Source organism: Phyllostomus hastatus, unplaced genomic scaffold (genome assembly GCF_019186645.2).
Source record: "Phyllostomus hastatus isolate PE091 unplaced genomic scaffold, TTU_PhHast_1.1 phas_scaffold_501, whole genome shotgun sequence".
NCBI lineage: Eukaryota > Metazoa > Chordata > Mammalia > Chiroptera > Phyllostomidae > Phyllostomus > Phyllostomus hastatus.
In genome coordinates, this window is record NW_025334033.1 from 29,006,178 (window position 1) to 29,030,348 (window position 24,171).

The 24,171-nt window shown below is 53.9% G+C and overlaps 1 protein-coding gene across 3 annotated transcripts in view; it reads right to left on the reverse strand.

Annotated features, from left to right (window-relative positions):
* Positions 1–24,171, reverse strand: part of IGDCC4 (immunoglobulin superfamily DCC subclass member 4) — a 38,047-nt gene that overhangs the window by 12,471 nt on the left and 1,405 nt on the right. For all 3 annotated transcript variants that reach the window (XM_045822553.1, XM_045822552.1, XM_045822551.1), the window contains exons 2-10: positions 15,503–15,853; positions 14,642–14,783; positions 8,290–8,426; positions 6,844–6,984; positions 3,793–3,948; positions 2,721–3,134; positions 2,030–2,194; positions 1,343–1,480; positions 258–428 (exon numbers count right to left, since the gene is read on the reverse strand). In XM_045822553.1, the coding sequence (XP_045678509.1) occupies positions 258–428; positions 1,343–1,480; positions 2,030–2,194; positions 2,721–3,134; positions 3,793–3,948; positions 6,844–6,984; positions 8,290–8,426; positions 14,642–14,783; positions 15,503–15,853 (1,815 nt within the window). The remainder of the gene's footprint in view (positions 1–257; positions 429–1,342; positions 1,481–2,029; positions 2,195–2,720; positions 3,135–3,792; positions 3,949–6,843; positions 6,985–8,289; positions 8,427–14,641; positions 14,784–15,502; positions 15,854–24,171) is intronic.

Genomic DNA, 24,171 nt, shown 5'->3' on the forward strand with positions numbered 1-24,171 from the left:
ATCAATCTTCATGCCTGGCTTGCAAGTGAATGAAGCCTCAGAGCTGTGAATGGTTTGTAGGAGCGCACACAGCAGAAGGGGCACTCAAGCCCAGATGTGCCTGCAAAGGCCAGCTGTTCACCCCTACACCCACCCTCCCTGTCTGGCACACAGGGGGCGCCATGGCAGGCCTCTGGTGGAGAGGGTGGCTGGGTTCCAGGGTCACACACACACACAGTCACGCACTCCCCCGGGGCCTGGCCCTTCCGAGCCCGCACCGTGGCTCTGGTCGTGTACACTGGGCGTCCTGTGCTGCATCCACTGGGAGGGTGCCCCATAGCCGGCGCCCGTGCCCGCTGAAATCCGGACTCGATACACCTTGTTGGGCAGAAGTGAGTTCAGCGTAAGCTGCGTCTCATTCCCTGGCACTTCAGTGGAGAAAATCTGATCTGTGGGACAGAAAAGACAGGCTGCTGGGAGGCCACTTAAAGACAACGGCCCCTGAAGTCCCCTACACAGAGTCTTCCGCCTTAGACCCTGGTTCCTCAGTGCCCATCAGAGCCCGAGGCCCCCTCAGTACTGGCTCCAAAGTGCTCAGATGAGCTCCATGGCTCCAGGGCCAACACTGGGCCTCCCGCCCTGGCTGACACAGACATCAGCCTCAGCTCCGAGTGGGGTGAACCATGGCATGCGACCCCCACTCCCCACAAGCGGTCATTGACACCCCCCTCCAACACACACCAGGGCGCAAGCAAAGGTGTTGGCTGTGAGGGACACGGGGCACCACCTGCCTTCCAGAGCCCCGACAACCACCCAAGCCCCTGCCTCACCTTTTCCTCCCTCTGCACCCTCGCCTGGGCCCCCTAGCAACTCGCCTTCTCCTAACTCTCTCCCTTTCAGACTCCTGCCCTAGATTACCGACACCTGTCCTAACACACCTTCCCCGGTGCTCCATTCTCCCCATCCCACAAGCATCCCCCCCGCCCACCCGCCGCCTCCTTATCCCTCATCTGCTCTTTGGGCTGGAAGGGACCCCAGGGATCACATAGGCCACCTGCCTGATCTCACAGATAGGGAAGCTGAGGCAGGGACTCAGCAGGATGACTTACTGCAGATGTAGAGGAGGCGGGGCCAGAACCCAGCCTTGAGCTAGCCCTCTTTTCAGTCCTGCCACCTCCACCCTCAGCCCACACTCCTCTCTTCCAGGCTCAGCCTTCCCTACTTCCCTGCACCACCTAACTTCCTCAGACCGCCCCCACCCCCACCCCCGCCTGCCACTCTGCTCTGCTCCTCAGAAGCTCTGAGCAGCTCTCCGCAGACCCAATTCCCAGCCACGTGGAGCCCACACCCTGCCTCCACTCACCTTCCTTTCCCAAACTGTACTCTATCTTGTACTTCACCACCTGCCCATTGCTCAGGCTGGGAGGCAGGGGCAGCCACGCCGCCCTGATGTCCGAGGGGTTGGGGCTGGACAGGGAGAGCTGGGGCGCTGCACTGGGGACTGAGACAGAAGAACATCAGCATGAGCTCCGCTCCACCGACGTGGAAGGTGAGGCCCAGGAGCGGTCAGAGACTTGCCCAGGTCACACAGCAAGTCAGAAGTAGGCCCAGGACCAGGATCTGAGGGAGGAAAGGGAGCCTCTCAGGGGAGCCCCACGCTGGAGAGGAGGAGACACCCTTCCCACCCTGAGAACGGTTTGGGACACAGTCTCCCACACCCAGTGGGTTGCAGTCACACTGGTCCCTGCCTGACTGGGCGGTACACAGGGGTCAGGATAAAGGGCCACGTGATGCAGGAAATCTCAAGCCGAGATCTCAAGTCCCAGTTGTCCTACTGACCCTAGGCAAGCCACTCTCATTTTCTGGGCCTCTGTTTCCCCAGCTGTAAAATGGGGAGAAGAACCCCTGCCCACCCCTTTCAGGGTACAAAAGACGAGGCAGGGCAGGTAAAGGGGCCTGCTTGGCGTTCACTAGTAAGGAGAGGCCCAGCTACCACTGCTAGGGAATTCCCTGGACCCCAAGGTGCCTGTTGCGGGTACGGAGGCCCTACCATCATCCAGCGTGTGGACCAGAGCTGGGGTGGAGGTGCGGCTGGCCCCCAGCTGAGAGTAGGCCACCACGTAGAACTCGTAATCTGTGTTGGGTTCCAGGTCCCGCACCTGCAGCTCTGTCGTGTCATTGTTCACTGCAAACTGGTACTCCACATTGTCCATGCCTGGGACGATGACACAGGGGACAGAGGGACTGTCACAGGACCACCACCAGTGGCCCACCAGCTGGAGGCTGTCATACAGTCCCAGTCTCAGGAACAGTCTGTTTGTAGCTAAATCATCCCAGATAATCTGCATTGGCGAGTATAAACTTCCCCGGCTTCTAGTTCCGCTGCATTAATTCCTCCACTGGCTAGGAAGTTCTTTCTGGCATCTAACTGAAGCGACTCCTACTGCATTTAATAGCTGGCTCCAGGAATCCCTGGGAGGAGAAGCATCCTCTCCCTCTTCTCTGGTAAACCGTGAGGAGTAATGCGCCATGTCGACCCCTCGGGCACCAGGCCCACCCCATCTACGCGTGTCTCCTGTGGGCTCCCACCTCATCCTACCCTAACCCCAAAGGTAGCGACTGGGCAATTCTTCAGTCACACAACTTGCCCCCGCCTCAGGGTGTTCCCGCTTGGACCTTTGCTTGGGCCTTTACTGGGATGTCTCCTCCCACTCCCCACCACCCCAACCCCGCAGACGTACCCCGAGCCTTCTGGTAGTGGAGGGAGAAGCCAATGATCTGGTCGCTGTGCAGCTCAGGGCGCTCCCAGGCCACCAGGACAGTGGAGCTGCTCAGCGGTGTGGCCGTGACCCGCGTGGGGGCGCTGGGCAGCCCTTCGCGTACAACTACCGCCAGCGGCGCTGCGGCGCACGCTGTGCCGGCGCCGTTCTCGGCCACGCACTGGTAGTAGCCGGCGTCCTGCAGGCCGATCTGTGTGATGACCAGGCTGCCGCCGCCGCCCTGCACCTTCACACGCCCGTTGGGCCGCAGCGGCACCCCATTGTGCAACCAGCGCAGCGCGGGCCGCGGCTCTCCGGACGCGCGGCACACGAAGCGCGCGGTGCTGGCCCGCGTCCGAGACAGGGCCTCGGGCGCCTGCGAGATGGCAGGGGCCGCTGGGGGCGAGCAGGAGGAAGATGACAGCGCGCTCCGGCCACTGGGGACTGGGCCGCTCCCATGTCCCCTCCGATCTCTCTGACCTCTCCCTGGTTCATCCCTCTACCTTTACTTCCCCCCACTTACCCCAGCCCCACGCTGGCCTCCTCGGCCTGCCCTCTTCCTGGGTCTAACCCATTCCTCATTTATCACCTCCTTCTCCCACACCAGATTTACTCCCGTCTACAGTTATCGCTGTCCGGAGCAACTTCGTCCCCTTGTTTTCTTAGTACCACTCCGAGTTCCACTAGCCTCCTCCCTTCTCCCCCTCCCCCACCCCCACTAACCTCAGTCCTACTCCTCCCCCTTTACCTAAATTCCACCCAGACCACTCCTTCCCACCCTCCAATCACCTGGGAGCTAACCACCCCTCCTCCTTTCCCTCTCCTCCTATGACCTAGTCCGTCCCCTCCAAGGCCCCGCCTCCGAAGAACTCCCGCCAGCTCGACACCCCTACCCCCAACCCTACCCGTTTCTCCTGCTCCAGGTAGTCTCTCAATCCCTCCAACACGCCCAATTGCCCGCTCCCCAGTCCCGCCCCGCTCTGTTTTTCCCTCAGCCCCGACTAACCCACCCCACTCCTGCACGTCCTCTCCCCCAGCTTCCCTGCTGCCTCACCCAGTATGCGAAGCTCAGCGGCAGCGGTGGCGAAGTCGCGCGTGCGGGGCTTGTTCGCGCGGCACACGTAGACGCCAGAGTGCCGGGGCTGCGCGCTGGTGATCAGCAGGTTGGTGCGGCCCAGGACGATGACATCGGTGGAGATGGGCTTCCCGTCTGGGGAAGAGAAGGGAGGGCGCTGGAGGGGGGAGGTGAGGATTGTCCTCCATCCACTCCCGGGACCTCGGGGCCTCTCTGCACTGGGGTTATGAGGCCATAAGAGTCCCCGGTTCCAATCTCAGTTCTTCCACTTGCTGGCTAGTGACCCTCTCTAAATCTTAGTGTCCCCCCCCCCCCCGTAATATGAGGAGAGAGCCTCTCACTGGAAGGACTGCTGTGGAAGTGGCATGAATAAGGTGTGTGAGAACACCCGGCACAATGCAGGCACATAAACAAGTGCTCAGCACACTAGTCAGTGATTACTACATCCACTGTTGAAACTGATTTTCCCAAGGAGGACACATCCCTATATGGCCCTGGCCCAGTCCCTGTGATGAAATATGGCTGGTGAGGTCTGACCAAAACCAAAGACTGGAATATGTGCAGAGACTTTCAACTTGATGTGAAATGGAAACCATTTTTAAAGTCCTTGCCTTATGGGCACAAACATAAAATTCAGAGGGAAAAACGAAAATGGCCAAGAAACACACACACAAAAATTGTTCAACTTCATATACTCAAAGAAATGCACATTAATAAATACAGTTGTTTTTCACCAATCGTAATGGGAAAGGGTTAAAAACAGCGAGTTGCAGTGTGGGAGAAAAGGTCAGGGCTAGTAGGGCTCCACCCGAACCTTGAGGTCAGGGATTCCACTATGGGTTCCGGGGAAGCGTGAACAGGGCTGGTCAACTGCAGTGGTGGACAACTGGAAAGACTTAAAAATTCAACAGTAGGACCTGGAAAATTACACTGCAGCTGTACTCAAATGATGGAATCTCATATAGTCATAAGGTCTGAAAAAACTGTAAAGATGGGGAAGTGCTTATGAGATACCTATGAATGAAAATGGGACCTGGAATTGTAAATTCAACAGGCTCTCAATTTCAGGGAGAAATGTGCAAGTGCATAGAAAAAATCTGGAGAAAATACATATGTTAGCAATTTTTACCTCTGAGTGGTGAGATATTTTGTTTCTGCTTCTCCCTAGTTCTCTACAATGAGCACACACAACTTCTGCAGTCAGAAGAAAAGGAAACAAGAGGCCCTCCCCTGACTTAGTGGAGCAGGGGCAGGAATGAAGTCCCTCTATGGCCTTTCTCTTCCCAGCCTCTGTCCAGCCGTGTTATTAGCAGAGTTTCTCTAAGTGAGTTCCCGAAACTACCGGTGTCAGGATCCTCTGGGACAGCGCTTCTCAGATCCTTCTTGTGCACACAAATCATGGGATTTCACGGGACTCCAAGACTCGGAGGCCTAGGGCAGGGCCCAGATTCTGCATTCCTGACCAGGCCTCCAGGCAGTGGACGCACAGACCGCTGGTTCAGTGCTCTCCTGGCAGGAAGGGAGGAAGTCTGCAGTTTTCTCTCTAATTGCCCAGGCACATGGTCAGTGTTTGAGAAACACTAATATTAGAACTTCCGGGCAGCATCACAGCCTTACCCCAATAACAGTCTGAGGTCCCTGCTGCCCTGGGATCCCCCTAACTAGGCAAATGTCACACGTCCAATGAGGCCATGCAGGTAAAGGAGGTGCAAAGATTTCAGAACTGTTCTGTCTCATCAGATCAGCGGGAGAAGGTATATAGTTGTTCGGTTTATTATTTTTCTTTTCTTTTTTTTTAATCCTCAGCTGAGGATATATTGATAGAGAAAGACATCGATGTGAGAGAGAAACATCAATCAGTTGCCTCCCACCTGAGCCCTGACTGGGGATCGGAGATCCCAGGGCACAAACTAGGTACATGCCCTGGCCAGGAACGAACCTGCAACCTTTAGGTGCACAGGATGACGCTCCAACCAACTGAGCCACCAGGGCAAGGCTAGTGTATTATTTTTCTTTAAACTCTATGCATTCATTATGTACTCTTGCATGTGAGATACAAATTTACAATAAGGAGGCAGTGTAGGGTGACAGACTGAGCCAGGAAAGAAGGGTAAAGAGGGCTAGGTTTAAGATTTACTTCTGCCATCAGCTTGGGACAAATCACTTCTTATCAACAAGTGGAAACAAAGATAATCCTTGCTTTTCTTCCGTACAGAACAGTAGGGAGCAGTAGGGAGGGGTATACTGGAAAGAGGACGAGCTCTACGGTTTGGGCCCTGGCTTTCGACTTGCCTCTCAGCCTCAGCTTCCTCACCTGCCCACTGGGAATAATAGTCCTGGCCTCTCCCCTCCTCCACGGGCTCTCGGAAGCTCAGGCAAGAGCCCAGTGTGTGTTCAGCGGACTGTAAGACGACGGTTGGCCCAGCGCCCTCATTACCCTGATAGCGTCTCCAGTAACACAGTCCCACTTGGCACTTGTCACTTGCTGTCTGATACCATCAAGCCTCTCTTCACAGCTGTGGGTCTTATCTCCCTCGCCCAGACCATGAGGGTCCCGTGTCTGTCATCTGGGTATTCTATTCCCTGTGCCCAACACGCAAAGGAGAGGCGCCCTGGGTAAAGGCGGCCTTGTGATAAATAGAGTGGCAGTGGGGGCCTGGTTCCACCTGACCTGCTGGCTGTGTGGCACCTTCCCAGCTCTCACACGCTTCTCTGCCACACTGTAGTGAGGAATGAAGCAAGGTAGAGAAGCCAGCCTGGGGCCCACACTGACTAAGGTCTCAATGACAATTTTGTGAGTGGCAAATTCCAAGCGCCTTGTAACGGGAAGGTGCTATGCAGATTGACGACTAAGGGTGTCCAGGTCCCCCACCCATGCTCAGCCCTGGGAGAGGAGCTCCTGCCACGCCAAAGGTTGGTGACTATGAAGTGGTCACCGTGATAGCTTCCTGACTTGGGGACACATGAGATGCCACACCCCTCCTTTCCCACGCCCTCCCAGTGCCCTCCCAGTGCCCTCCCTCCACTTACCCTGCCGGACCCAGGACACGAAAGGGGTGGGATCAGCGGAAGCCACACATTCCATCACCACACTCTGGCCAGATACTACTGTGGTGTTCTCTGGAGCTGCCACAATGACCACATCCTGCTCCCTGGTGGACACCAGGGACCCTGGAGAGAGGGCAGACCAGCAGGCAGTCTTACCATTAGGCATCTTCACATGCGGAACCCCGCCCCCCCCACCTGCGCCCCTGGTGAGGCAGGTGGGGCTGGGAGCAGCCAGCTCCCACCTGACAGGCAGGGAAAGCAGCCACATAGTTCCGCAGAGCTGGGACTGGGACTCAGAGCTCTTTCCCTCGGAGCCAGGAGAGGAATAACCTGGTCTCCAATACACCAGCCCCGCTCTTCCCTGCCAAACTGAACCCACGATCCAGGTAGAGGACAGTCAGGGTCATGAGTAGACTTGAAGTCAACAGTCAGAGTTTCTAGTTTCAGCACTTATTAGCATCACCATCACCCTGCAGTGTGACCTTAGACAGGTCCCTTCCCCAAAGGGTCTCAGGTTTCCGAGGGCGAGAGGGAGGGGGTGGGTCCAGGTCGTGTCGTGTCCCGCCCCCCGCCCACGCCCCCGTTTAGCAGCTCCCTGAGCACCGATTCCTGCCTAGGCGTGCCCTGGATCAGCATGGTGAATACCTAGTTTGTCCAGCAGGTGGAAGCAGAGACCCCAGACGCTGGAGGGAGAGCAAACCAGAGTCTAGAGCAGCTCACTAGCTAGACCCCCAGGAAGTAGAATGGAATTGGAGGCCGGGCACTGGGAGGAGATGTGCAGAGGGGCAGGGGTGTGGGGAGATGCCCATGGCAGAGGGAGGCAAAGTGACAGGCCTAAAGTAAGATCCGTGGAGCGTTGCTAAGTGCCAGGCACTTTCTGTTCTCACAGCCTCTCAGAGCTGGACATTTGATAACTGGCTCATGGCCACACAGATGGTGAGTAAAGCAGCCAGGATTCAAATCAGGTCTTTCTGACCCCAAAGCCCATGACCTTCCCACTGCATCACCCTGGGGTGGGAGCTTTTCAGAGAAATACCAGATTGCAGGGAGCCAGACTTTCAGGGCACAGCAAGCAGTGAGGGGCAAATCCCCCAGTGCCCAGAGCCCCCAGGGCACACAGAGGGGCAGGGACCAAGGCTTCAGATGCCTGACCTCCTCACCCATCTCCAGCCCTGGGTGCTCCAGCCAACCAAGGGAACACAGGGTCTTCACGGGAAGGGAGCGCTGCGTTGGGAATCCAGCCCCAAGTCTCTTCCTGACTTGCTGGGTGGCCCTGTCTTCTCTGGGCTTCATCACCTCACCTGTCCGATGGCAGTCATGCCCCACCACCTATATGAGGCACAGCTTGGACCTCATGGGATCCCTCCAAACTCGGAGGCCGCTGACTCCAGAAACACCCTGGTTTCCCCCACCTGCCAGTCCCCTTACCTCTGCGGGCCACGCTGAGGAGGGCCTCCTGGCTAAAGCGCTGCTGGGCTGAGTTGGTGGCCACGCAGCGGTAGGAGCCTGCGTCACTCTCCTGGATGTCCAGGATCTGGAGAACGCCGTTGGGAAGAGTGATGAGCCTTGGGAAGGGGAAGAAGGCACCTGTGAGGTGGGCAAGAGCTCTGCAGGGAGGGCGACACGCCCAAACGGGCCACCTCCTCCAGCCTGAAATACCTACAGTGTCTCACTTTCAAGCCTAATTCGTAATTTTAAAAATGCAAATTAGAACTACACCATCTTCATCTACCAGGTGGGCAAAGGTCAAAAGGTTTAAGGACAGCCTACTTGCATGAAGGAATGCGGGGAAGTCTCTCCTGCCTTGTCAGGAACCATGCCAATCAACGCAGCCTTTCCAGGGCAGGCTGGCGACAGCGTAAACTCGCACGTGCTCGTGCACCCAGCAGCACCACTTTGAGGACTCTGTCCCACAGACATTCTTGGGCACGTACACAAAAATGTGTGTTTAACAACATTCACTCCAGTGTAGTCTTTAATAGCACAAGCCTGGAAACAATCCAGTGTCCATCTGTAGGGTGGGGACTGGCTACATTGGTGTGGGTCTGTTCATACAATGGAATGCTAGGCAGCCATTACAAAGGGGCAGCTCCACGTGCGCCAGCATAGGGAGACCTCCAAAATGTGTGGGTGCAGAACAGCATGTGTGTGGGGGGGGGACGTGTGCATGGACACGCTGGCACTGAATGTCCCTGGTGATGGTGGCTGTCTCTAGGGAGGGGCCCTGGGATCCTGGGAGCTGGAAGTGGGAGAGAACTTCTTTTTACTATAGAGCCTTCTATGCCTCCTTCCTCCCCTGACAAAGTTCCTTTTATTCACACTACTTCATCTGACCCTCAAAACAAGCCCAAGAAACAGGGGGTCACAACCTTCGTTATATTGGTGACGACACTAAGGCGCAGAGGGAGCAGGGGATTTTCCCAGGGTCTCACAGCTGGAGCAGAGTTAAAACTTGAATCCAGGTCTTCTGGTAACAAATCCTACAATCTTCCCGCCTGCCTGTCTCAGCAGCCCTTAGATGGCTGGGAATGACAAGGCAAGGGGGGTGGTCCCTAGCAAGCCCCGATCAACACCTACATTACTGAGGAGGAGCATGATGGAGGAGGGTGGTGTTCTCTGCCCTCCTAGACAGAGGGCTGGAATGTGGCTCGGGCTAGGGAAGGCACACATAGCAACCCAGGGCGGGGAAGTGTCCATGGTGGTGGGCTCCGGCCCAAGTAGGGAGTTGAGTGAGTGCTCCTGGATCCTTCGGCTGTGATCCTGCAGGGTCAGTTCGTGGCTGAGAGTTCTCAATTTCTCAAGAGAGCGAACAGTGCTGGCCCCTGGATTAGGTTGGACTAAGGTCAGAGAGGAAATAGGGCAGCTGTGCTCTTGGTGCAGGAATCCCTGAGCTTGTGGGGAAACAGGGTGTAATAAAACCTAGACAGGGGAGAGCAGAACTAGCTGAAGGGGGTTGGGAGAGAATCCTGGCCATGGGTCTGGAAACCTACTGTGGGCCAAAGACTTTGGGAGAGAAACCTGCATCATTCCCTTCCTCACCCCAAAAGCAAACCCACCCCTATCCCAGCGTCTTATCCCTGGCTCCAACAGCTGCCCACACCCATGCTAGGCCGGTGGGGGAGAAGGGACAAGGAGGCAAAGTGTGATTGGAGGTAGAATTCTGGGCCACGGCCCAGCCTGCAGCCATAGAAAGTTTAATGGGAAAGACCGAGTGGGGAAGGACAAGCAGGACTCGCCTGGGAAACAAAGCCCCCGGCCCCATTCAGGTCACGTCCACCTGAGATATTCTTCCTTCAAGACCCCTTGTCCTCCCTCGGTCCAGCGGGCTGACTCTGCCTGCAGGTTCCTGCCAGGAGCGGCCCATGCTTCCTAACCCCAAAGGGCCTTGGTTTCTACAGGGAAATTGTGCTCCTAGTACCCGACAGCTAATACCTCCTTTGACAAGTAACATTTCCTTAATTATGTGTGTTGAATGATTGAATGAATGAATACCTTTCCTCAGATGTGTTGTGGCTACAGCTGACAGAGCGAAATAGAACTGCTGTTAGTGTTCACCTAAAATCTTTTCTGTTTTGTTAAAATGTGGTTTTTTAGCCCTGGCTGGTGTGGCTCAGTGGATTGAGTGCCAGCCTGTGAACCAAAGAGTCACCAGTTCGATTCCAAGTCAGAGCACAAGCCTGGGTTGCAGGCCAGGTCCCCAGTGGGGGACGTTCGAAACACAGCCACACAGTGATGTTTCTCTTCCTCTCTTTCTCCTTCCCTTCCCCTCTGTCTAAAAACAAATAAATACAATCTTCGGTTAGTGGGGAAAACAGTCACAAGACAGTGTCTGTGAAGCGATTCCATTTTTGGAACGTAAATACATCATATATTAGGACATACACAAAAAAGTCAAGGGTGGTAAAGCTCCCATCAGTGACAGAGGTTTTCTCTGGAAGCAGGATTACTGGGGACTTCCTTGTTGTGTTTTTAAACATGTTTTTGCAGTGAGTACTTATTAGTTTAGAAACACAAAACTTTTAAAAATTTAAATCGTAAACAGTACGCGCTCTCGCACTTTGCTTTGTGGCTGCCCATGCTGTGGGGAGAGCTGGTGCCAGAACGCGGTGGCGCGTGTGGGTGTAGTGGGTGGTGTCGCACGTCTCCCGTCGCCGCCTCGGGTTCTCGCCGGAGCAGCGGGCGAGATAATTCTCGTCCTGCCTTCTTCGCAGCCCTGCCCCTTTTTATGTCTCAGGAGCCCACATTCACTAATGGACACAAACACCACGTACGAATCGCAAGCTCAAACACATCTGTACAATGGTGTAAACTGTGCACATATTTAAAAAGACTGGAATACTCAAAATGATAATAGTCGTCTGTGTTCAGGGGGTAGGTGACTTTTTTCCCCTATTAAGTTAGTATTTAAGTATTCCCCTGTTAAGTACCATTTAAGCACTTAATTCAAATTTCAAATCGAACAAAATAGCCACTTGTAGAATGAAAAGAAACTTCTATCCTAAAGGAAGGACTCATTCTCTCCAAGCCTGACCTTGAGCCTGCTCCCACTCCCCCAAAAGGCCACGAGGCCCCAGGGATTCAAGAGCACAGAAGAAATGACACAGCTGGTCTGAATTCCTGAGGGCCAAAGAACCCCCACTCTAAGCCCTACAGAGACCCCCTGGGGGAAGAGGGACAGTAGCTGGGGGCCACATAGGGTCCGCAGGCTCAACGGACACCGGGAGGAGGGTGGGGCCGAAGACGGGACGAGGGGGCCCACGGCATTTACGTCCATCAGGGCCGTGTTTTTAAAGTGTGAGTGGACGGCGATAACAAAGCAATTTCAAAGGGGTCTAGACACACACTTTCTTATTCCAGTGGTTATGTATTTATTTTTATGGCCACCTTCTATTTATGGTAAGTGTTGCTGGTTTTCCATTTTACTGCCGTGAGATAATGTTCCTTTTTAGTATGTGTTAAGTTACAAAAGAGAGAGTTGATTTAAAGAAATGAACTAAGTGAGTGATTGTATAAATGGTTTAGGGACAGCCAAAATTACAAAGGGGGTTTATGAATGCCCGGATTTGGGGGAACATTGCTCTCGTTGATGACTAATTCCCATGGAAGAAAAATGATCCCCTATCATTAGAAATTAGTATAAGTACCGGGGAATTGCCTCAGGGTCTAGTCTGCACCATCAGTTTCAAAACTGTGCGCACACCCCCCGACAGAGTGTGTTTATTAACTGCACATGTGCACACCCCACGCCAAGGCACATGGTCTCCCTCAAGCCGCTGGCTGGGTCTATGAATAGTATATTTGTGCATGTGCTATATCTGGGCACGTGTGAAAGTGCATACCTTGGGCATAATCAAGTTGCTGTTTTAAACATTTCTTTATTCCCCCCACACAATGTGCTGGGACATGTGAGCCCGGCATATTTATAGATGAGGATCACTTTTCAGAGGACTTGGGGGCAAACACTGCCAGAGCTCAGGAACTGGCAGCTCCAGGCTCCTGGGAGCGGCCTGTGGCTTCATGGAATGAGGCCTGAACGAGATGAGGGGAGGCGGGAGGCAAGGTCTGAATCCCACTGTTTGCTGAAGAACTTTGGGGAAGCAACCTCCCTGCCCTGAGCCACAGTTGGGCCAAGCAACCTCTGAGCCCCCCTGCAACAGGGGCCTCCTCCAACCCAGCAGCTGGCCCACCCCGACCGCTGAAGCCCGAGAGGCCGGTGTGCCGTCCACGCCGGTGCAACGGCACCCAGCACTCTGAGCACCCACTGTTGTGGCCTGGACCAACAACGAGGCATCTCTGTCTATGATCCCCAGTTCCCTCATTTAACCATCTGGACAATAATATCTGTCACAGGCGTTTATTCTATGTTAAGTGGAAGGATGTTTGTTCTATGGTAAGTGGAAAAAAAGTAGAAGTTGAAATAGAACTCCATTTCTGTTTTGGAAAAAAGGTGACTGAACAACAAGAACAACAAAAACCAGTGTGAACAATCCAATCCAAGTTTTCAAAGGGAATTTTTATGAGCGTACAGGGGAGAAGTCCAGTGGACGGACACCGAGACTAACAGTGGCTTTCTATGGGTGGACAGGTTGACGGGTAATTCTTGTTCTTTTCTACTTATATGAATTTGAAAGATGCATTTCTAGGAGTATACACTAAAAGAGGACAATATGAAAAAATAAGAATGCCTACCTTGAAGGATGCTGGGAATCATTACGTGAGAAGACGGCTCTCACTAAGTGGCACCAAGTTGTGACTTTGAACGCGGGGAGATTCCCCGTTCTCTCCCATTCCCCCTGGGCGCTGCGGCAGGAGGCTCTCACTTGGGTCTTGCCCAGCAACTCCCAGGAAGCACCCACCCAAGAGCAGCGAGAAGCCACACATTTGGAAGGCACAGACCTTGAAGCGTCAGTATCCCCACGGCCCACTCCCCAGCATGCTCACTCAGGGAACGCTGCAAGGGGGGCCTGGGGAGACAAGCGCAGGGAGCGTGCAGTTAAACAAGGCGAACGGGTTGTTCAGCACAGGCTTCTCCACGCCCTGTCAGCTCCAAGAGGGAGACTCACAGGCAGCTTCCTGGCCTCGACGACAGAATCATTTTTTTTTTTTTTTTCAAAGAGCCCCTTCAGGGACTAATTTTTACAAAGAACATGCTTTGGGAAATCATGATCTAATCCAATTCATTCTTCTTTTCCCTTTAACTTTACAGATGGGGGAATGAAGCTGAGTGAGAAGTGACATGCTGAGGACCAGTGGGGCTAACTGCTCACTGGAGTCAACGGGGTCACTTACATCTTGACCTCTCTCTCGCCCTTCTTCCTCCTTCACAACTGTTACAGAGATGTGTCCTGTGGCTTTTCTACCTAGAAGCTTCTCCTACACTTCCACCCCCAATGTGGACATGGGCAAAAGTCACAAGCTGGGACAACTCAACACACGTGAGACAGGGTAGTCCCAGTGCGGGGAGAACTGAATGAAAACCAGTGCTTCTGGGCCTGAGGAACCCTGCCTCCACCAGGAGAGAGCGAGGTGGTCAGCACAGCGGGAGGGGTGTAGGGGCAGGACCGTGGGGTGGCGGGGAAAGGCCCTCGGAGCCACATTCCCAAAGACGTAGGAAAGCAGGGAGGGGGAACAGAGTCATGAGATCGACTCAGAGGCCACGGATGTGAATAAGCCTCGTGCTCACTGGCCACGCTCAGGTCCATCTGGGCCTGCCCGGGAGTGGGTCCAGCCTCTGCTTCTTTCCCACCTTAGAAACTCTGCCCTGGCATGGCTCCAGGGGCCCACGGACTTCAGGGAGAGGGAGGAGGGTGAAACAGGAGAGACCTCCGCAACCCATTCATCAGAGGCTGCACCCTACAGGATGGACTGGAGAGAGGAAGAGAGGTAGAAGCTTCAGAAGAACCTTGTAAGGAGGATACCTTTCCAGTGGCCTTGGGACCCTGAACGAACAACAAACATTCGCTGGTGACTCACGGTCCGGCCTTGGATAAGCCACATTGCCTCTCTGGCGCCCAGTCTCCCACAGTAAAGAGAGTGGTGGGACCAGAGACGCTTTCAAGGACCCTACCCAAGCTCCACAGCTTCGGAGGTGGCTTTCCTCCCAGGGAGCAAAGACTTCTTGCCCAACTTCTCTTTGGGGCCAGAAATGAGCTGAGAGTCAGGCAATGTTTGGCTCCTGAGTCAGTCTGAGCAAATAGAGCCACCCTGACCCTACAAATCCCTGCACCCTCCCTGGCCTGCCCACGGGCACCCACTCTCCAAGCCCCTGCAGGGCACTCACCGAGGCTCCTTAGGCACTGTCACCTGGTCCTTCTCCCAAGTAATGATGGGTGCCGGCAGCCCTTCAATGTGGCACTCAAATCGAGCTGTCCCGTTCTCCTCCACCGTCTGAGACTCCGGGTGCAGAGAGAAGCCTGCGAGGGCTGAGGTCGAGGACAGGGACACACAGGCAGGAGGGTGAGAATGGGACACACAGGCAGGGGCAGGAGAGGAGCAGGGGAAGGGAGGCCACGGAGAGCACAGACAGTGAAGCACACCCGCCCAGAAACACAGGGTTTTAGAAACGCCAGCATAGCACATCCAGACCAACAGAGACACAGCTGGAGAGAGGCCATCAGGGGAAAAGAGGGGGTCATGACTGGCCAGATGCTGTGAATTCCAAAGTCCCCAGGCTTAACGTCAGCATCACAGTCAGACTAGAGTAAGATGCACATTCTTCTGGCCTGAAAATTATTTCTTGGTGATCTGTGCCTCCTGAGGGCCCCCACAGAACGTGGGCTGGCCAGTGGGGCTTGAGTCCACACACTCCACCTGCTGTAGGGTGGGGAGCTCCCTGGGGAGGCACCTCTGTGCCTCTGACACTCTTACAAGCCCCTCTGGCAGCCTTCCTGGAGGAGAGCACAACGCTGGACTCTTGAACTCCATGGGAAGCAAAAGGAGAAAGAACAGATGGGTGGAGAGATGAGACTAATGAACGGTGAGGCAGACATACCAGGGAGGGACTCACTGAGCAGGACGGGAGGCAGCAACAGGGGGCCTGGGCTCAAGAGATGGGCCTTTGTGCAGGTAACTAATCAGGATCCCACATCCCACACCCCGGGCTTCCTAGGTCTTAGCCCAGACCCCAGATACGAGCACTTACTGGCGAGCTTGACCAATGCAGGCTGGCTGGCCACTACTCCGAGGGGCCCGTGGGCCAGACAGGAATAGCTGCCCTCAATGACATCTGAGGCCCCAGGGGCTGCCTCCTCACTGCCATTGGGTGCTAGTGGCTGGGACAGCCACAGGGAGCCATTGGGTAGCAGGCGCAGGTGGTTGTGCTCCAGCAGGGCATCTCCGTCTTTGCTCCATGTGACGCTGGTGGGGGGTCCGGCAGCAGTGGTCCCCAGACTGCAGTCCAGCACTGCCACCTGTGCTGGGGCCAGAATCACTTGCACTGGTCCCGTTCCACAGCTCAGCTCCACAGTTGTCTCCTGGGGCAACGGCAGCTCCCCTGCATAGAGGAGAGGGTGCCAGGGCCATCAGTGTGTGTCCTCCCACTGCCACGGGCCCCAGCTCCCGCTTCACCCACCCCCTGGCTGGGGCAAATCGTGGAGAGAGCCTCTGAGAAAGACCCGAGTCTGGATCCCGGCTCTGTCCTCGCTGACTATGGTCTTGCGCAAACCGCCGCACTTCCCCATGCTCGCCTTCCCCAGCTGCCCAATGTCCCTACCCACTAAAACACACAGTTCTCAGCAACGTCACTCATAACAGGCAATAAGTGGAAGTGACCCAAATGCCCATCACCTGATGAATGGATAAATACATTACTCAGCCATCGAAAGGCACAAAGTACTGGTACATGTTGCAATGTGGATGAAGCTTGAAAACTATATGGTGAGCATAAGAAGCCAGTCACAAAATGCCATATGTTGTATGACCTCATTTCTGTGAAATAGGCAAGTCATAGAGACAGAAAGTAAATGAATGGCTGCCAGGGACAGGGGAGAGGGAAGGAGTGACAGTTAAGGGACATGAGGTTTCTTTGTGGGATGATGAAAATCTAGAACTGGAGAGTAGTGAGGTTGCACAACCTTGTGAATATCCTATACTGACTTGTACTCCACTGACCTGTACTCTTTACACGGTGAATTTTGTGGTATGTGAATTATGTCTCAATAGAAAAGACACAGCAACGGCTTCCTGCTGGGGCTGTTGCGAGCACTGAATGAGAGGAGGTGAGGAAAGGAGCACAGCCCAGTGCTTGGCCTGGCACAGGACCGGCGCTCAGCGACGTCACTCCCTCCCCGGGAACCACACGGATCATCTGGACCCCTTCTGCCCCAGTGGCTGGAGGAGCAAGGCACTCCTCCCTGCAGCTGATTTCCCCAGGGCCACCAGCAAGCCGGAGCCAGCGCCCAGCCTCCTGCCAAAGCCAGGGATCTGTTCTCTGCAGAGGCCCCTGGAGAGCCCGCAGCTCCAGCCCTGCCCTTGGCACACAGGGAAGAGGAGGGGAACCGTGGAGGGAGGAAATGCCACCCCATGGCCAAAACCAAAACACACAGAGGCCTATATATATATTATATACATTATATAAAATATATACTACAAACAATATAGTACATATTACATATGTAATACATGTACTATACAGTATGTGCTATACATATATAGTTCTATATGTACTATAGAACTATACAGGGAACCAAAGTGTCCCAGGTTCGATTCCCAGCCAGGGTACATTCCTGGGTTGCAGGCCATAACCCCCAGCAACCGCACATTGATGTTTCTCTCTCTCTCTCTCTCTCTCTCTATCTCCCTCCCTTCCCTCTCTCTAAATAAATAAATAAATAAATAAATAAAATCTTTGGGGGAAAAAAAAAAGAACTATACAATATGCACTGTATATACATACAATAGAGTGTATATTAGTTTAGTATGCAGTATATATTATATAATATACTATTAAAATATATTATTATAATGCAGTAATATACTACTATTATAGCATACTATACTATTATTATACTATCATTATACTATATAATACACAATATACTTTTATAAAATACACTATATTACTTATGCAATATGTACTATATTGCATATATAACATATATGTTATAGTACATGTGTAATGTGTGCTGTATTGCACATATACTATATAGTTATTATATTTGTAATATATGATGTATAATGTGAATATATAATATGTTATTATAAATATATAGTATGTATATATTTAAAGATTTTACTTCTTTAGTTTTAGAGAGCAGGGGAGGGAGGGAGAAAAGCACTGATGTGTGAGACACATTAACAATCGGTCGCCTCTCATACGACCCCTCCTGGGGACCTGGCCTGCACCCAGGCCTGTGCCCCAACTGGGAATGGAACAGACAGACTCACAGTTCGCAGGCTGGCACTCATTCCACTATGCCACACCAGCCAGGGCACCGATTTTATTATTTTAACCAACATTTCAGCAGCGCCCAGGAACCATTGTTCCTCGAGAAATGGTTGGTTCTCCTGCTGTGTCTCCCATTAGGTTGACCTGCTGCCTCCCTGTCCCATGAAAGTTTCTCATCCTCTGACCTGACCCCTTCCTTCCAGGCACAGTGGGGTATCTGAGAGTGAACCAGGGACCGTGGCCCATGCTCGTGACGAAGCAGGTCTGTGCGGACAGAGCCATGGGAGGCAAACGGAAAGCACAATGACTACAGAATCAGAGACCTTCAGTTCTAGACTCAGCTCTGTCAGTCCAGCCGTGTGGCCTGGGTCAGTCACTGCTCCTTCTCACCTTAGTTTTCTCAGATGTAGCAGGTGATGTCTGAAATTCTATGATTTTAGGATTATTAATGAACTAGACACACCTATTGCTGAAGAAACACAGGGCATCATCTAGACATGCACACACTGCAGATAAAACCTTCCACACCCGCACACATGTACCCCAGTGTCTGCCACACTCGTCAAAACCCAGTCACACGTGCATACCCACGCTTGGAACCCCGGTCTCTCCTCAGGCTCCCTTCTCACTGCCCTCAGAGAAGATCAGGTCTGGGGGAGAAGTCCTGTCTGGCTAAGATAAGGGGCCAGGGCAGCAGCCGGGGCTCTGGTGCTGCACTGGCCTGAACCAGGTCTCCACCTTTGTTAATCTATGAGAAAAGCTCTGCTGGCACCCCAGCCACTCAGCTGGGCTCAGCATCACCGGTAGGCGCAGGGAGCAGGAGGCAGCCCTTGCCCTCACCCAGTTTCCACTCTAATCGGAGAAACCAAACTGGCATCCACGTCATGGGGAGCCATTTGTTGTGGTGAAAAGAGCATTTGACCTTGGTACAGAAGATCAAGGTTCCAGTCCTTTCTTCTGCCTACCAGCGGTGTGACAGGACACTTAACCTCTCCGGGCGTCAGTTTCCACAGCTGTAACGTGAAGACGATCATCCCCAGGCTTGGGAGGGTTAGACCAGACGATGGAAGCCAGGGCTCCAGCTCAGAGCCTGGCCAGCCCCAGCCAAGGAGTGGGAGCGCATCACTTAACAACGGCACTGGAGGGGCTGCATAAATGCTAATCACTGTTCTCAACACCCAGTCCTCACTATCTGAGGCCCTAGGTGCTAGGATTCAAACGCAGGCAAGCCCAGGCTCTCAGCCCAGCAGCTTCCAATCTCCCGGTTCCAGTGGCCCAGCAGTCAGTTTGGGTTTCAGGGGAGAAAAGCCGCACATGAGAGGAATCCCTGCGCCCTCCGACAGCCTCCCTGCCCCCCAAAGCACGTCCGGGGCCTGGAAAATCCCCTGCCGCGCTGAACAAACAATGTGAACAGTTGGGGCCCGAGCAGCTGCTGGGTATGTCAGCAGCCTGGGCTCTGGCAGGCAGGACGGCGGCCAGAGGGGCTGGGCGGCTGGCTGGGGAGCCCAGAGGAGGCTCCGGTTCCCGTCCTGAATATTCATGGATCAGCAGATGTCTGGCTTCCCCACCTCTGAGGAGCCCAGCAGCGCCCAATACGGCAGAACAGGGAGACCAGCAGGGAGGTACATACAGAGAGAGCACAGGAGAGGACAGGGCTGAGCCTGGGGCCCGAGCCGGCCCAGGCTGGGGAGCCTGAGATCCCTCTCTTTATAGATGGGGAAACTGAGGCCCAGAAGGAAGGTCTTGTCTCTCTGCAAGGCAGTTGCTCCTGAACGAGAGGCTTCTCTCTGCCTCAGTGCCCTACCCAGCCTCTGTGGTCAGGACCTTCGTCATCCTCAGGGGCTCAGCTCAAGCACCAGCCCACCCCCTGGGACTCCGTGAAGCCATCCCTGTCTTCCCCAGTGAAGTCTTTTCTGAGTCTGACATCACACAGCCAATTGGAAATCATCCTTCCTCTTGCCTCGATGGATGATGGGACTTGGTAGAACAGGCCTTGACCGAGATCATCAGAGTCCTGGGTCCATCATTTGTTGTATGACCTCGGGTCCACTACTTTCCTCCTTTCGGCCTGCATCTCCACATTTCTCATTTTCACCCAAACGCTCCCAGCAGCATTGAGGAGCACACTCAGGAGGCTTGCGGGCTGCCTGAAGTGGTTTTATTTTAAACCTTTGGAAAAGTTTGCATTCTGCGCCATCACACAGAAATGTTTGTTTTAAAACAAAGTGGTTCCTATACCACCAATCTTTTCGTCAAAGGGATGCTCTGGGGAGTGGGCCTTGTTTGTCCAGTGGCGTTTGTGGCCACCCGCTTCCTGCCACCCCCAGACCACCCCCAAGGCCCCTCCCACAAGCATTTCTCCTCCACGGTCCCTGTCGGGACTGGGGCAGACGCAGTGGACACTTGCTGCCTGCCAGCTCTCTGCCTCCAGGGGGCCTCCCTCCTCCACAGTCCTCCTCAGTCTCTTTGAGGAGACCCTGCCACAGACATGGAGCTTCTATGCTTGGGAGCCCCAAGGCCATCTCTCAATCTCCTTTTCTGACAGACTGCTGTACCCATTTACCGGATAAGTGAGATTTTATGAGACCAGTTAGAACCGAGACAGAAAGGAGCTCTGCTGCTGAGTCCCAGGGTCGGCTCAGGGCTGTTTCGCAGGATCTGCACAGGCCATGAACCAGGGTTCCATTTTTCAGTAAACGCTGAGGAAGGAGGTGCGTGAGGGGCAGGGAATAAAGCCGAGATGTCTCCGTAATTAGGCCAAGATCTTGCCACAAACATCAATGCCTTGTCACTTCTGAACTCCAGGGCCTGATAGATTTACAACTTGTTTTTGATTTAGGGCAATTCTGTATGACACCATCAGCACTCTCTTTCCCAGGAGACGAAAGTCAGTTTTTTCCAGAAACCTCCCTCCCCGCCCCCCACCTTGGCCACCTCCCTAACCACACAACAAGCCTCTCTCACTAACAGCTTGGGATGGTTGCCTGGGACACAAGGAAAGCCAGAGCACCCGCTTTGGCCAACTTGACAGCAGAGCCACCCTCAGCTGCCTACCTCCTGTTCCAAGACCTTCTGTCCCCACCAGACCAAACCACCTCCAGCTCTCTGGAAGCTCGTTGCCATTCCGTGGGTTGCTCACGCTGCTCCCTCTCCCCGCAGCAGCTGGCATCTGGGGTCTGATTCAGACACCTTTCCTTTACCGCCCTAAAGGACCCTGGGCACCCTGATCCCTGCAGCCATCACCCACACTTTTGATTCGCCTTTCTCCCCAACTAGGCCACAAGCTCAAGATTACATCCTACTCAGCTTTCTAAATCCCCAGGTACCTAAAACAGTATCTGGCACATAGTAGGTGCTTAGTAAATATTTCTTGAACACATGAGTGCATATGGGGAACACACTCAGAAAGACACAGCCCAGAGCCCTCATCATATTTTCCAAGCCTTGATTTCCTTATCTGCAAAAATCATAGGAACTCCCTTCAGGGCTAAAGACGATGTGATGTGAAAGTGCCTGGCATACTCTGTGGCACCTAGTAGACACCTAACAAAATGCTTACAAAGCACAGAGACAGAACAGCAAACTGAACACTGAACAAGCACACAGAACAGCAAACTGAACACTGAACAGCACACTGAACAACTCTACTTCAACATTATCAGGGCTAGGGAGCTCACTACCACCCCCTCCTGCCCTGTGATTTGAATGGTTGAAGCATCTTCCTCCTGTGCCCACTGTTTTCTCCCTGTTTGTTCCACTCACTTGCCAGGGCTCTGTCCTCCACACTCCATGACTCCATTGATGACCCCCTTATCAAACCATCCAGAAGGATTGTCTCTGCACTACTCTGTACCTGAGAGAGAGCGTATTGAACCTTTGCTTCCCTGACTCCGATGACCCCACAGCCCCTCAAATTCAAAGGATGCCTCAGCCTCAGCAGTAAGGCAGCATTAGCTGGCAGCCCCGCTAGACTGGAGACAAGAATTCTGTTTCTCTGAATGTCAGGCCCAGAACATCCTCCCTGGTTTTCCTTCCCCTGCAGCTCCCATCACCCTCCTCTGACCAGGCTGGGGCTGGGGTCCTCCCCTATTAGAGCTGCTCTTACTCTTCTCTCCCTCCACCCCAGGGAGCTGGGAGCCCCCAGGCAGGCCTGGCAATGACATCTGTTCTGCATCTGGAATTCTGTGTCAAATCTGGTTGCTGTACCTCAGAAACAGTGGAGGCTGAACAGGAGACAGTGCAGGGAGGGGAAGGGTGGAAAAGTATGGATTCCAGAGCCCAGCCCCACCAACGGAGGGAGGCCAAGCCCAGAGTGATAACTTCTCATGTGAGGGGGAGGGGGTGCAGAGAGGTTAAACTGGGGTATGTATGTACCAAACCCCAGGAAAGTTTGGCTGCTCCAAGAGCCAGGAGACTGGTTCCAACCCCAGCTCCGTCCTATCCATGTAACTCGGGGGAGTCGCTCAGTTTTCACATCTGTAAAATGGGTTCATGCTAAAATTATTTCTAAGTTCCTTTTACTGCTGACATTAGCTGATGCCCTCAATTGTGAGACCACTGAACTTGAAAGACGTACCTGGAGGACAAAAAATGGAACGCTAATTTGTACGTTACGTGTGATTGACTGAGCCATGAGAGTACATACGGGATCAGGGAAAGTTTAGATAACTTCTGGGCAAGAGTCACTTTTAAGAGAAAGCTGTTTCACCTGGTTCCTGAACTCCAAGAAGGGGTCAGAGAAGGCCACCCCGACACTCCGACGGACAGGCTGGCCTCTGAGCCTCCAGACTGAGGGAGGGGAGGGAGGGTGGCGATTTCTGGGTAAGAAGGAAGACAGTCCCTTTCATGTTCTTAGAGGCCTTCTATTACTGACTTCTGGCTTCTCCACCCCCCAAATTCTAATCGGGTGGGAGGGAGAGCCCCACTTTTTGCATGCCATGAAAACAGCACACTAAGCCTTCCAGCACCAGCCCCATCCCTAGAAATGTCCCCCCAGTTCCCCTTCCCTGACTCAAGGGAAGTGTCAGAGGAGAGCAGGGCAGTCAGCATCCTGGCCCCTGCGCCAGCCCTTCCTTCTGCCGTGATGAGGTTGTTGAAGTGTCTGTTATTTTTTTACTTCCCTTTCCCTCACCCCTGCAAACTCAATTTATTTTCAAGTCCTACTGATTCTACTTCCTAAATATCTCAAGAAATCCAGCTACTCCGGCCACCCCTACTGCACTACACTAGTTGCCACCATCCTCTTCTGGATTACTGTGACAGCCTCCCAAGAAGCTGGAGCTTCCCGCCTCAGCCCTGCCCAATCGATTCTCCACACTGGCTGGAGGGAGCTGACGCAGAGCTGATCTGAAAACCCACCAAGGGCTGTGAGGGCCTCAGAGACCCTGGTGGGGCTGACAGGGTCCTTCATGAGCAGGGTCCAGGCCGACCCCCCTGTTCCCTTGACACTCTATGGCCCATCCCATCCTTCCCCACCCTGCACACTCTCACCCTTTGTGCTCTGAGCTCCAGCCAGATGGAGCTTCATTCAATGGTCTCAGCTAAGTCACCTCAGCACTTGCACATGCTGTTGTCCCTGGAAAACTTTCCCCATCCTCACTCTCCTTATACAAGGCTAACGTGGGCTCTGCACTGAGCTCCATAATTCATTGCTTCCTGAAAGCAGCCTTTCCAGAGGACTTGTCAGTACCCACCACCCCCATCCTGCCCCACCAGACCTGAAGTTTGGCACCAGGGACCAGGTCTGCCTCCTTATTTACTTTAGTCTAGGCACCAGGTGCATTCTAGCCACGCACACACACACACACAAAGTGCTCAGTAAATATTTGTTGAATGAATGAGTGAGTGAATGGGTGACCTTGGTCCAGATAACTGTGGCTAGTCAAAACTCTGTAGGAGTGTCCCAGGCCTGGCTTGCTGAACTTTGCACAGGTTTGGGACTGAAGGCTGGTGGAGTAGTTGCTTTAGCTGAACATGCTGCTGTTAAGGAAGCCCCAGATCTGTCCCTGTCACTCACTGCCTCCTGCACTCCGGAGTGGACATAGGTCAGGCATCTGAGTAGAACTGAGCCCCTTGCCAGAGGCCCCACCAGGATTCATAATGCTCCAGTGCACTTCCCAGCCCTGGTCCCGCATTGTTGGGTGACACTGAGCCCGTGTTTGGAGCTCCTGGAAAAACCAAGGACCAGGGCACAACTATTCCTTAATCTCCTGAGTTTCAGGGGATGTGCCCTTGTGCTGGTCACCTGACAACCCTGAGCCCCCCACTCCCCTGCATCAGCCTTGGGGCCTTGCCCCCAGGCTTCCAGCCAGGTGGGCAGTCAGCCTAGAAAGGGACGTGTCTTTGTACCGAGAGAAGGGGTCCCAGCGGTTCCCTGCACTTTTCCACCCGCTGTTTGGGTTTCCTGGAAATGGGCCTAAGACCCG